At 37.8% G+C, this 13,446-nt stretch overlaps 1 protein-coding gene across 1 annotated transcript; it reads left to right on the top strand.

The window, feature by feature from the left end:
* The first annotated feature begins 1,658 nt into the window (after nucleotides 1–1,658).
* On the top strand, nucleotides 1,659–10,282 carry LOC122880661 (C-type lectin domain family 4 member M-like). The gene is made up of 7 exons (XM_044205993.1): nucleotides 1,659–1,755; nucleotides 2,220–2,314; nucleotides 3,893–3,991; nucleotides 4,192–4,881; nucleotides 4,993–5,135; nucleotides 7,256–7,365; nucleotides 8,073–10,282. The coding sequence occupies exons 2-7, from the start codon at nucleotides 2,245–2,247 to the stop codon at nucleotides 8,206–8,208; spliced, it is 1,248 nt and encodes a 415-aa protein (XP_044061928.1). The 5' UTR covers nucleotides 1,659–1,755; nucleotides 2,220–2,244; the 3' UTR covers nucleotides 8,209–10,282.
* The last annotated feature ends 3,164 nt before the right edge of the window (nucleotides 10,283–13,446 follow it).

Here is a 13,446-nt window from a genome sequence, read left to right on the forward strand (position 1 = left end):
AATAAGTTCTTCAGTTACCTCATATTCACAGTTTCAAGTAACAATTTCTTTTATCATAAAAAACAGAAAACCTGTGTGAATCTCTTTCTTTCTGCTTATCTCTGTTGCTCAACTTGCAACAATACTAGGAGTTAATCTTCCTGACAAGGCACCAAGATACTTTTTAATGGTTTGTGTAGCTACAGATCTGAAATCAAGCACAACAAAGCTTTAATTCAGTGCTCAGCACTATCTAATCTCTATGAAGCAGTTCAAACAGTCAGCAGTCTCAGTGTTTTCTGCAATAGTTAAGAGACGACGCTAAGTGCTCCGCATGGAGGGAGGGATCAATACTTAAGTACAGCACAGCAGCTGCCCTGACAGCCTGTCTTCTCCCCCCGATGTCTGATGCAGCAGTGAGGAAAATCAAAACATCAACTGCTAGGATGTCTGGCACATGTCAACTTGACATCCGTTTCTGTCATTTCTTAAAATTTGACAAATGACACACGGTCTCGTTTCTCTGCATCTTATCCCATCTCATTTTGTTACAGCTGCCACCGAGGCTGATGTCTGCGCTACAGCTGTATCTAAAAAAATACTTCATGCTGAGGAGTGCAGATATCTTTCAAATGGCTTGTTTTCAATAAAGCATTCAGAGTGTGACTCAGGTAAAAACATCAGATAAGAATTTAAAAGAAATGTCAGTTGCATGTTTCAAAGAGAGATGTGTTTTGATGATTGAAAGTAAAGAAACAATTACAGACTTTTTATATCAAAAGAGGTCAAAAAGTCTTGCCAAAATGTTATCCATTTTAGAACAAGAGTAAAAGTGTAGTGTGTTTGAATTCATAAAGAATGAATTAAGGCCGCTGATAGCACCATGAATTGCGCATTTGCAACTGCTATCTGCGTCGTCTCAAGGTCCAGTTCACAAAAGACATTGCACTAATGATATTACAGCGCAAACACGGCCATAACGTTTTGCAGCTGAGTGCAATTTACCATTGTTTTGCATCTGTTAAATGTTCATCTGCAATTTTCTGCAGTGGTCCCAGTAATATTTGTTCTTAAGGTGTACTGTAGCAGCATATCACATGACATGGTTAAGCAACGTTTGAGTCAAAAAAATGTTACAAATGCAATTTTGCGCCAAATGTATGCATATTACCTAATCTACATAACTGTAAATAGCACCGAACGCTATTTGCCTGGCAGCACAGTTAGATATGCAGTTTATCCTTTGTGGGTGCTTTAAGAGTTGCACGGTTTCTTTTTGTCATATTTATGCAGGTTTAGCGGCTGCAAAAGCTGCACAATCCTTTTGTGATGTTTGTCTGTACTGTACACTACTGAGGTTGCATTTTTTAAATTTGTCTGTCATTTGACCTCAGCAGGAAGTTAATCTGTGGGAAAAGGGAACAGAAACCAGATAAATCTTGAGCCTGAGAGAGAACAAGTGATGAGAGGAAGGAAGAAAACGAAACTACTTCTCTGTGATAACTAAACTTGGCTGGTGAATTCCAGTTCCTATATTTCCTACAAAACTTCTGGCCGCAAATTACCTGAAATCTGACCTGAGAATGTGGACATACAGTACATTTGTAAAGACTTTTTCTGACCAATCAGAGTTAAGTTTAAGTCAGCATTTGATGACATGGGCAAAAGGCACATCCTGTTCCCTGCACAATAAATGATGCTGCATTAACATACATTCATTGGCACCATCTCAATGTGAATGCAATCATACTGATACCTTTACCTTCTCAGATCAAGGTAAGTGCATATTTAGAGGCTACTTCCCACTTCCCAGATTATTGAGTGCTATACTGTAAGTAAATGTTCTGCAGATTAAGTAAACTCTGATTCACACAGTTATATTTAAAGTGCTTCTATAGAATATTATTCTCATTTAAATAGCTGGATTACCTCAAGCAAGTTTAATTTTGTGCACACTAAAATAAAAGGCTCCTTCATGTTACCAGCAATTTGTATTAATTAAGGAGGATTTTAATGTAAATGCCACATCTTAGGAGACTCCATACTTGTAATTATAACACTTAGTCAAACACAAGTAAGCATTCACAAAAATAATTGACTGAAGCATACTTATAAATACTGATTTAAAAAGATTGTAAAAAAAAGTAACTTTAGAAGTCCTAAGGAGAAAATGCTTATGTCTGTAACCTAATAGTGTATTTGTGGCTTTACAAACATTGATAAATGTCTCCTCTAAACAGGAAAAACAGTGAGACCATTATCAGAATGGATTCAATGGAAATTGATGACAACATATACATGAAGAACCTCACAATGGAAGGCCTCATTAGCCAAGGTACAGTATCAACCTGAAAACATGGACAGACAGAATATTAAGAATATTAGGTACAACTAATAAATAGTTTAATCCATGTGCTTTTGGAAACTAACCTGCTGATCAACTTCAATTTTAAAGAAATAATATAAAACTCTCTATTTGTAGTTCAAAAAAGCTTTTATATTTCTGAAGAACTGTGAGTGTGCTCCTATTTCACAGGGATAATCTGGTAAAGACGCAACCCTGTCTCTTAGAAATTTCTGTGAGTGTCTAAACATAACCATAAAACAGTTCATAATGCTGTAGTCAGTATGAGCGGATATTGTATTGCAAGATCGGATATTTGAAACAAAATGAAATTCAGTATTAACATTTTTGCAACTTGCCAGGCACGTTAATTATCAACATTTCCTCATTATGTTAATAGAAAATGGAATCTAGGTGACATTATGTTTCCTTCAAAATTTATTTGCCGTGCAAATTAGTTTTTTTAAATTGTAATTTCTAGGAGACGGGCATGAAAGAGGAGACAGAGATGATGTCTTTGTTCTCATCACTTGGACCAACTGTCCGACACTTGATTTTAATGCTTTAATGTGGTGAAAAAGTTATTAATAAGCAGAACACCATTTGACCGTAAAGTGATAGATGTTGTTTTTTCTGAAATTACATAGCATATTTTTGTCTGCTACATCTACGTATCTGCTCTGTAAATCACTTGTCCTGTGTTCTCCTTTGACAACAAAATCAGAAACCAATAGGGAGAAATTTATATTTAATATTTTTTGGTTTTATGATGACGCCCACTAGTTTTGCATTAATTTCACAGAATATACTGTTTACATAGATGGAGACCTTATTTCAATACAGGCAGTCAAATCTTACATAAAGCAGTAACATCAGCGTTGTATCATCGTCACACTGAGCCAAACAGCAGCCTGCTACACAACACAAGAGCCACACACTCTGAACAACAACCCACATTAGCTTTCCTGCTAAAGTCTCCTTCTTATCTAATTTATAAACATGAACACACATCTTGTCCTGCACCTTGGCTTGTTGATGGAGCCGCCAAACAAACGGGGAGAAGTGCACCGCTAATGTCAGTTTGCAGGATATAACTAATTAGCTGCTTAGCTGCAGCACATTAAACAGCATGTAAACATACCTGCAAACGTCACTTCAGTCTGATTAGATGCTGGTGTGGTTCTTACTCTTCAATACCACTAACAACATGCTGTCTGCACGCAAATGTATTTACTTTGTGTCTCGTTCCCCACGGTGTAACACTGGCACTCTGCTGTCAATCAAACACAGACATCAGCATTTCTGATAAATTCCCCAATGACCTTTTTTCTTCCCTTTAAAAAGTAAAACTATCAACAATACATTTAAAAAACAAGTTAACATTATTTTTGACTACAAAAAGGATGAGTAAATGTGAAAAATTTCAGATGGAAAAAAATGTTCTAGCACTAAAATTTGAATGTATTTGGGTTTGATGGGAAAATCTTATTACTAACTACTTGAACTGCAGTACTGACAAAAATTCAGGAAAAGAAAATACTAACTGCTATCTTACTTTTGATTTTGTAGATTTTCAGACAAGAAAGCAGCCCTCTAGATGTGTGACTGCGTGTCTTGGATTACTGTGTGCTGCCCTGTTGGCTGGAAATTTAGGACAGATTATCTACTGTAAGTGATTTGTTTGTTGTCACTAAAAATATGAATGATGTATTTAACAACTTCCACCTGGCCTTGAATTGTTTAGAAACCAGGTGATGTGTAGATAACTATGCATAATAATAATAATAATAATAATAATCTTGTCAAAATTCAATAAGCAAATATGTTAAACACTTTAGGGCATTGTTTCATTTCTTTGCATTTCACAGATGAGACAATCAGCCGTCCCGTGTCAGCAGACCCAACGCAGGCCAATTACAGCACTCTGACTCAAGGAGATCAACTGCAGAGCAGTTGTGATGCTTTAAATGCAGAGAGAAAACAGTTAGAAGCCAGACTGAGTGATCTGACTAAAGAAAAAGACCAGTTGCAACAGAGTTACAGTTCTTCGACTACTGAAAGAGATGAGTTCAAGGCCACGTTCAACGATCTGAAAAACGAGAGGGATCAGTTACAAGCAAGTTACAACACCTTAAAACAAGAGAGCGATCAGTTACATACAAGCTATAATGAAATGCAGAGGAATTTTGAGGGGTTAAAGACTAATCAAAATAATCTGACAGCAAGTAATGACCAGCTGCAGACCAATTACAGTAACCTGAAGAGAGAAAAAGATAAGTTACAGATTTTGTGTATTACGCTCATAACAAACAGAGATCTGTTACAGAGGAATTACTCTTTGTTAAAGAAGAGCAAGGACCAGTTGGAAAGAAACTACAATACACTGAGTATAAGTAAAAATCACCTTGAGACCAGCTACAATTCATTGTGGAAAGACAAAGAACAATTGCAATCCCTTTATAAAAATCTGCGGGGGGAAAAAGAGCAGTTACAGACCAATTACAGCAGTTTGGCTGCAGATAGAGATCAGTTAGAGAAGAAGATCGACAAAGTAAGAGGTAAGATGTTTCTCATAAAAGTTTAATTAATTTATTAGTGTTATAATCAGTGTTTTGGTATTCTTAACCTGTTTGTGATATTTTACACCTTTTCCTGTTTTCAATTTGCAGGCAAACCCTGTCAAACAGGCTGGAGGAAGTTCGACATCAGCTGTTACTTTGTTTCAGCTGTAAAGAAAAACTGGACGTTAGGCAGACAAGACTGCTTCACCAAGGGAGCAGATCTGGTCGTCGTAGACAGCAGGGATGAACAGGTGAGAAAGAAAGAAAGAAAAGACAGAATAAACTGGGAGAGATTAAAAAAAAACGTGTTGTCTTGGAGAATTAATGGAGCAGAGGCAGCTTAGCAGCATGCTTAAAAAGCAGAAGCAAAAATTGTGTTTGACCTCTGTGTTTAAATGGGAGCAACTAAACACACATGCACGGGGGTAGAAAACAAACCAGAATGACTGAGTGAGAGCTTATGGGAAGATCCACATGAGGAGTTGTTTTGTGCCATGAACTGCACAAACTGCAAAAATAAATCTAGCGATCTGGTCAAAGCCCTGGATTTTAATAAGGTGGTGGATACTCACTGTGTTTTTATAATTAAAATTGCTAACATTTGTCAGGTTCTGTGATCAGTCCTTTTCTGTTTGATGTGTATTTAGAGTTTCAGCTGCTGGAGGTTGAGGATTGATGTTTTGGGTGGAAAATGCATCATGTTACAATTACAATTTTTCAGAAAATCACAAACAGGTGTGCAGAGTCTGTTTCCTGATCCTGTTTGGCTAGCAAAAAATTCTTATTAAGTCCTGTATTGACATTCTCATGAATGAAGCTTTGCCTGTATGTATCTGGTGGTATATTTTGATGGTAAACAGCAGGATCCAGAATGAGGGACCGTCTGTGCTCTTAATTTATACAGGCACACAGCAGGAATTTTCTGTAGGTCTACTATCTTAATTTGTTTAGCGCTTTCGTTACTTGTCTTAGAGGGGCTTCTGTGCTTTTAAAAGCCCCTTGGGACAAATTTGTGATTTGTGATATTTACTTGACTTGAACCCATGCTGCCCTTTGATGGTGTGGGACCCGCTCACAGGTCATTTCTCACTACCTTTAAAGCTACCTTTGTGTAGATGATTTTGTAAGCATTATCACTGCTATTAGCTGCCTTTCTCCCATGCATGGGATTTGTCTACCCCCGCTGCATGGCTCAATTGGGAAACCTGTCTATACCATTAGCTAACTGTTATAGCTAGGCTAGCTGGCATTCATCTCTGATACAGTAGTTAGTTAGCTATTAACTGTGTATGCTGTGTTTCTACTTAATTGTGTGCCTTTTGAAATACAAATTTTCATTGCCTTGTGATAGACAATAAAGTTTTTGTACTTTATTGTCTATACTTTATTGACCCCTGAGGGGAAACTCTTTCGTTACTGCTGCTCACAATCACGTCAGTGCACATAGGAATAGAAGTACTAAGCAAATCGCAATATAATACGTTATAATACAGCTAAGTATAAATTAAGTACAAAGTGGATAGAAATATAAAAGCTAAAATAAGTGTAAGTGTAACAAAAGTGGATTTATAGGTTGATAAGTATGGTGCAGTATAATACAATGTAATAATATAATTAATAAGTAATAAGCAATGAGTACTGTCAAGTTAAGTGTAGCAGATTAACCACATTATTAGATGGTGGATATTGCACAGCAGTGATATAAGTATGAATAAATATCAATAAATAGGGAATATTAAACTGAAAACAGAGTATATTGCAAAGGAGTATTAAACAGAGGATATTGCACAATATTTCAAGTATTGCAGTGATGTTAGAGGGAGGAGTTAAAGAGTTTGATGGCCACAGGCAGGAATGACTTCCTGTGGTGCTCTGTGGTGCATTTCGGGGGGATGAGTCTTTTGCTGAAGGTGCTCCTTTGTTTGACCAGCACGTCATAGAGTGGGTAGGAGACACTGTCCAAGATGGCATGTAGTTTGGCCAGCATCCTCCTCTCTGACACCATCGATAGAGAGTCCAGCTCCACCCCCACAATGTCACTGAATGTCTGAGACACTAGCATGCTGGTTAGCCAGCTTTGTTACCTAATCTGTACAATCATTATGTGCATAGATGTATCATCTCACTGCCTGTCTTATTGCATCTGTATTGCTAGATGATGTGACACTGCCAAAGTTAGAGTCTTCTGTTGGTTGGTTGGTTTGGAGATCAGCATGTCCAAACTAACATTAAGCATGTTTCTGTCATGACTCTATCTAGCTATGAAAAACTGACGTCTGAAGCAGGGGACATGACAGTACAAAGCAAGTAAAAGAATATTGCATATTTATGTTTTAATCATTCTTGCATTCTCTTTGTGCTACGCTAACAGGGATTTATCAACGCGTTACTGCAATCAGGACAAAATGCCTGGATTGGTCTGACTGACATTCTTCAAGAGGGGACTTGGATGTGGGTGGATGGGACCCCGGTCACCACAACGTAAGTTTTAAGCCAGAGTGTGTGAACTAAAAAATCTCATATTCTCACGTTTGATGGCAGTGCAGTTGGACCTTAAATTACCTTAAGTAGTTCTTTAATTAATCATCTTTTGATTTACTGTATTAAAGAACTCTGCAGCTCTGTAATATTGCATTTATTTCACGAATATTACCTACAGTTATTAAGCAATTAATATCTACAAGGATCAGTGGTGATTTTAATGTTGTATTTTGTTGAAGACCTGATAATCATCTTATGTGAATTGAACTCTAATTCCTGCCAAAATATGTTTTTATTTCTATCCTTCATGAAACAATGAATTACTAGAAAATGTGGAGGAAGGTTTTGAATGCATTTTTGCCACAAAGTACAGCACATTCAGCTCAAAAAAGTGATGTACCGTCAAACTCAGACCTTACACAACTCCATTCGCAGAGACATTGATTTCAGCGAAATTCATTATATTTTGTGAACGTGTTTCAAAACATGCAGGGGTGGTGATGGGGACACTTTAAAAATTCCACAACTACATGAGGACTCTACATAGTACTATTTTTATGCAAATGAGACTTAAATCAAAAGAAAAACTGGATTACAATCCCTTCTGTCATAGTTTGGGTCAGAAACAACAGGTCAGAGCAGCTGAAAAACAGAACACTTAGTGTAACTTAGTAAATTGTTTCTGTCTCTGTTATCTCGTACATCAGGTACTGGCAGCCCGGGCAGCCCAACAGCTTCAGTGGGAACCAGGACTGTGGAGAAATAGTGCCCAAATCATCGGGCGTGGGAGAATGGAATGATGATGGCTGTTTTGCTGAACAGATCTGGATCTGCGAGAAATAAGATCAAAACGATTTACACTGTTAATGATGGTATGTGGCTTTGGACTGTGGTTCTAATGTTTAAGTCTGGTGATATTATATATTGTATGTTTGTATATATTGATGTTTATTGTCAACAAACCCCACGATAAGACCAAAACCAACAATGAATTGATTCTACTAACAATCTTATTCCTGTGCCATAGAGCTCCATTGTTATCCAAAAACTAAATGAGCCACACCATTGCACTGTGTGAAATGTTCCTTAATTATCATGAACACACACGCTGTAATTTATTTTGAGTCCTGCTGCCGGAAATACTCAATAGAGCACCAAGTGTGTATTAATCCACAGCTGAAAATAGTCCCCAACAAACACACTACTTACTCCAGTTTTAGTAACATTTGCCAAAAAGTACTGGTCCCAGCTGTTTTAGGAAATTACTGAGTCCTTTTTGAAAATGATAGTATATATTAGTGGCCCATTTTTTCCCACTCATCTTCAGTGGGAACCATAAAGTGTTGGACAAACACATTGATGGTTTTGGTCTTTTCATGGGATTTGTAGACAATAACAAACATATAGTATAATGCCAGCCTTATTCTTTGATACTGTTGAAGGGTCAGTTCACCCAAATTACAATAAAAAACATTTGTCATACCTCTAGTGGTATCACGCCACATAGAAAGTTTTGACGTTCTGAGATTGTTACGGACAGACCACCGGAGACAATGGTAACGTGACTAGAGAGTTTATTGCAAACACAGAAGTATATAGAGAGGAGTAGATACTGTCCTTTCTCTTACGGATGGCGGAGGCGTGTGGGCACCGGGGCACCACACACCGAAGACGGGGAACACTCAGGAGCTCCGCACACAGGAGACAGACGGGAGCCAGGATTAGGAGCGGCACACTCAGGAGACGGTAGATCGATAGGAGCTGAGGTTTAGAGTTCGTAGCGAGAATTATCCAATATTTGTAGTGTTGAGTCCGTGAAACATACACAGGCAGACTGCTCTGATCTGTCCTTTGTAGAAACGAAACCGGACACTGACTGAGGTGCGGAGCTGGGTCTTATAGGGAGTAGGGTGGTTGATTATGTGCAGGTGTGCTAAAGGTGACAGGTGCTGGGAATTAATAATCAGGTGAGGGAGTGCAGAGTGACTGTGATGAGAATAGTGGCTGGTGAGGCAATGACAGGTTGTAACAGAGATATCCGTCTCTGATCTCCACTCCAATACAATGAAGATGAATTTGTGCTGTTAACATCACTGAAAAATGGCAACAACAACAGCTTTTATCAGAAACAGTGTTCTTGTTATTCTGGCTAATCCACAGAAAACAATGTCAGTTTTCATAGGACCATGTCTCCAACAGAAGGTAGTTCCAAATGCCTTTTTTTAATTCAACAGCATTTTATACTTTATTTTCAAATGCATTTTTTTTATGCTGTGACCACTCTAGTAGACACGGCAAATTGCAGGAAACCAGTGGGCTTTGGGCACATTCTTGACTTTTCTGATTTCCATCAGAATCTTCACATTTTTAGTTTGCAGAGAGTCAAATCTTAGTATAGTTTATTTTTTAGCTTTCATGGTTTTAGACGTAAGTAAACTTTGCTGCAAAACATTGTTACTAATTTCATATATTTACTATTTAGCAGATGATTAGTGTTTGATGTAATGGAAATATAAAAAGTGCTTGGTTGTACAAAAACAGATTTTGCTGTCAATGTCAAGTACTCCACTATAGCATTATGTGGCCTTTGACATGGCTTTAGATATGTTTGCAAATTGCCATCTGTGTGATTAATTAATATGTATGAAAATGAAAGTTTACAAAGCACATACATACAACATTTGCATATGATATTAATAATTTACTGTACCACTCTGTATTGATTACATGATACTGGTGAAACACGCTCCCTGGCACAAATTAATTTTTATCTCTGTATTTTCCCAAAACAATTCACTGTTTGTGTCTCTTCCCTGGGTACTTAAATGGCAACTATCTACTGCATTTTCATAGCAAATTCAATCACAAGAACTAAACAAAGATTTCTTACAATATTGGAATAAAAAAATTATGAGCACGTCTTTTTCTGTTTAGGAAAAAACAGAACATGCACTGATACTTGTATACACCAAGTAAGCAGGTTGAGGCTGACGTGGAAATGGGTTACACTTTGAGAATTACTAACTAACGCTGCAGATTGATTACAGTAATGAGTAGATTAGATGTTTTGCATCATGGGGTGTTAGCTAGAATATCTGGTTGTTAAAATCATTTAGCTTTTACCTGGTTACTCAAGTAACCTATTTTTGGGGTCAACATGCAGATGTCATAAATAGGTAAAAATAATCTAGTTTAGAATACAGTCTGACAAATCTGTTAACACTTCCTGGCCTACTCCCCTTTGTAAAATGTTGCCTAGAAACTTCCTTTCTCGTTCGCCATGAGCAGACCCAATCAGCAATAAGATTACATTTTGATAACAAGCCTGCACACTTAGGAAGGCATTGGCTGAAACGTTCGTGTTGGTCATTCTTCATCAAAAAAGGTGAATGATGATGTTGGTGCACATGCAGTAGAAAGGCCCACCACCAGAGAGACTAAAGCTACAACAGCTGAAGTTCCAGCAGCATAGGGGAGCTCATATGTTCCAACCAGTTCCAGCAAACATAATTGGCAGCAAAATACAGTGCCCCTTATTAGACATGAGAAAAAACAACATGTCCCTGTAGGGTGTCCATAGCATTGCATGCAAAACTGCCACTATTTTGTGTAACACATATCAAGCATTATAATTAATGCTATAAATGTGCAAAAACTATAAAACTACCTCAACTTCCAAAATTACTAAAGAGTTAAATCAGACCCTCTCTGATAATGAGCAACAGGAACTGAACACAATAAAGTAGGATGGGTAGCATTGCAGAGCTGTTGCATTGGATTGCATCATATCATACAGGTGTTGCTTCCACTGAGTCCACCTCTGCTTGTCACCCTGCCACACCCTGAACAGATGACAATGCACAGAGACATACCAAGTGCTGACGATGCTCTCTACAGCCACACCAGACTACATGTTACATAACACAGAAGAAGACACAGCATGTTTTAGAAACACTAACATGTGAGCAGTATACAGAGCAGATTTATTTAGCGGGCAGAGACACCATGCTCTGGCATGTGGCTCATTTTGGGTGTGGTTGCGGTTGCATTGAGTGCGGCTGCTCTTGAAGGGGGCATCTTAACCATTAATTGGACTAAGCCTTTTCATTCGACCTAGAGATGAGTCCTATCCAAACCATCTGTGGTCGGGTAGTGAGATGGAACTCCCCCCGGGACATAGGCGGGTGGTGAGGTTACGCTTTGGGCCGCCTGACTAAAAATAAAAGATCAAGGAGCCTCAACCAGACATGTTGGTCTGGTTAGACTCACAGAGCAGAAAAAGGGTTAAAAGGGTGTTGCATGTGACCTAATGTACTTATATAAATGAGGGTACTTTTCCAAGTACAGTACATAGCAACACGGTAGCAAACTGAATGGCCATATTAAACATTTTAAAGTCAAACTGAAATTTTAATTCTCCTTACTTTGTATAGGGAAATATAAACTATAGTGATACTGCAGTTATTGTAAGTACTTCTGCATTTTTCGTAAAGTAGTAAAACCATTTTTAAACCTATTTGTTCAAATATATCCAAGCCCCTGGGTGAGCAGGCCGAAGTTGACCGACATCTGAGAGCTGGCTTTGCTTGGAGAGGTGCTGTCATTTTCTGTGGTGCTCTAAAGTACTGATTGGAGAACGTCATATTGTACAAGGTATTTTTTTCAAACAAGCCCTGTCCCTTTACAACATTCAACATTTGGGGGGACCCTTAAGATTCTACCAGAAACGTACATTTCCACTTCTAAAAATCCTGGAAAAAAAAATCTTATTCTTGAATCTGAACATTGAGTCATATGGAGGACATGTGGATGGTAAGCACAGAACCGTCAGGCCCTCATATGGTTATTAAAAAAAACTACCTTTACATAAGAGATTTTTTACAAAAACATAATGCCCCCACCTTCATCTACACAGTTAAAGAGATTACTGCATCAATATTTTCTCAAATAGTCAAATTTTATATCATAATGTCCTGTGTGACAAGACTATCTTTATGGATTTTGTTGATGCAGGAAAAGTTATGTTTTGTGTTCTTTAATTGACTTTTGGTAATTGTTCCTATTTTAAATTATTATTATGATTTTAATGTTAATGTATTATTAGACTAATATGGTAAAGTTCAACCAAGGACATATAATAAGGACCTAATTCATTCGAACTTGACTGGTAGTTCAAACATCTTTTTAATTCAATAAACAATCAATAAAACTTCAGAATATTTCAATATAAAAACATAATTCATTTAACAGTTCATTAAAATTTCATTTAACAATAACATGGCGATGTACAATAACAATAACAATAACAATGAACAACTAGAATGGCACAAACTCAGACAGGAGTAAAAACAAAAAACCCCTGCTTGCGCTATGCGCCTGAAGGTGTAGTAATCAGAACAATAACATGAAATTTAAGATAATTGTTTTCTAATCCTTACTCCACAAGCTTTGCCCAAATGTCTTTTTGGATCTCATGGTGATGGGTGGTCACAGGCTGAGGAGGTGGAATGAAACGAGTGACATCCTTGAATATGTACCATATCATGTTGTCTCTGGTTGGCCAGAAGAATCAGTTCACTCCCTTTCACTGCATGCATCTCACTTGCACCTGAACTTCATCAATGGTGATGCTGATGCCTGGGTAGAGGTCTCTGTCATATTTTGTGATGCACCACTTTTGAATGACTTCTGGACCCCATTCTATCGCTTCTGTTGTTGGTGTGCTTGGTGTGTTGAAGCTGAATGCCTTTTTGTTATAGCATGTGCACTGTAGAATCTTGTCTACAGTGCACCTGCAGCTCACTACCCAGTACAACATCAGCCCAGGAGAGGTAGTGACAACCTGATTTTTCATTGTTGATAGGACTTGCTGTCTGTCATGTCATTCATTGCCCTATCAATGGACACTTCACTTACTTAGAACAGTTTAAGAGTGCACCAAGGCCTAAAACAGATCCATTCCACCTCCAACCCCATGGTGCCCCTTTCCCGTGGCTGGCCTCAAAGAAATTCCATATTGGTATATATTACCACGGTATTATGCTGTTATTACCAAGCTGTAATATGAAGATGAAGTGGTAC

This window comes from Siniperca chuatsi, linkage group LG8, assembly GCF_020085105.1.
Source record: "Siniperca chuatsi isolate FFG_IHB_CAS linkage group LG8, ASM2008510v1, whole genome shotgun sequence".
Taxonomy (NCBI): domain Eukaryota; kingdom Metazoa; phylum Chordata; class Actinopteri; order Centrarchiformes; family Sinipercidae; genus Siniperca; species Siniperca chuatsi.

What these genes read in the sequence shown, in the direction of transcription:
- LOC122880661 (XM_044205993.1), top strand. Translation starts at nt 2,245, where the DNA reads ATGGATTCAATGGAAATTGATGACAACATATACATGAAGAACCTCACA. An exon ending in TTTAGGACAGATTATCTACT is followed by an intron (nt 3,992 to 4,191) that starts GTAAGTGATTTG and finishes TGCATTTCACAG; the next exon opens with ATGAGACAATCAGCCGTCCC. An exon ending in TAGACAGCAGGGATGAACAG is followed by an intron (nt 5,136 to 7,255) that starts GTGAGAAAGAAA and finishes CTACGCTAACAG; the next exon opens with GGATTTATCAACGCGTTACT.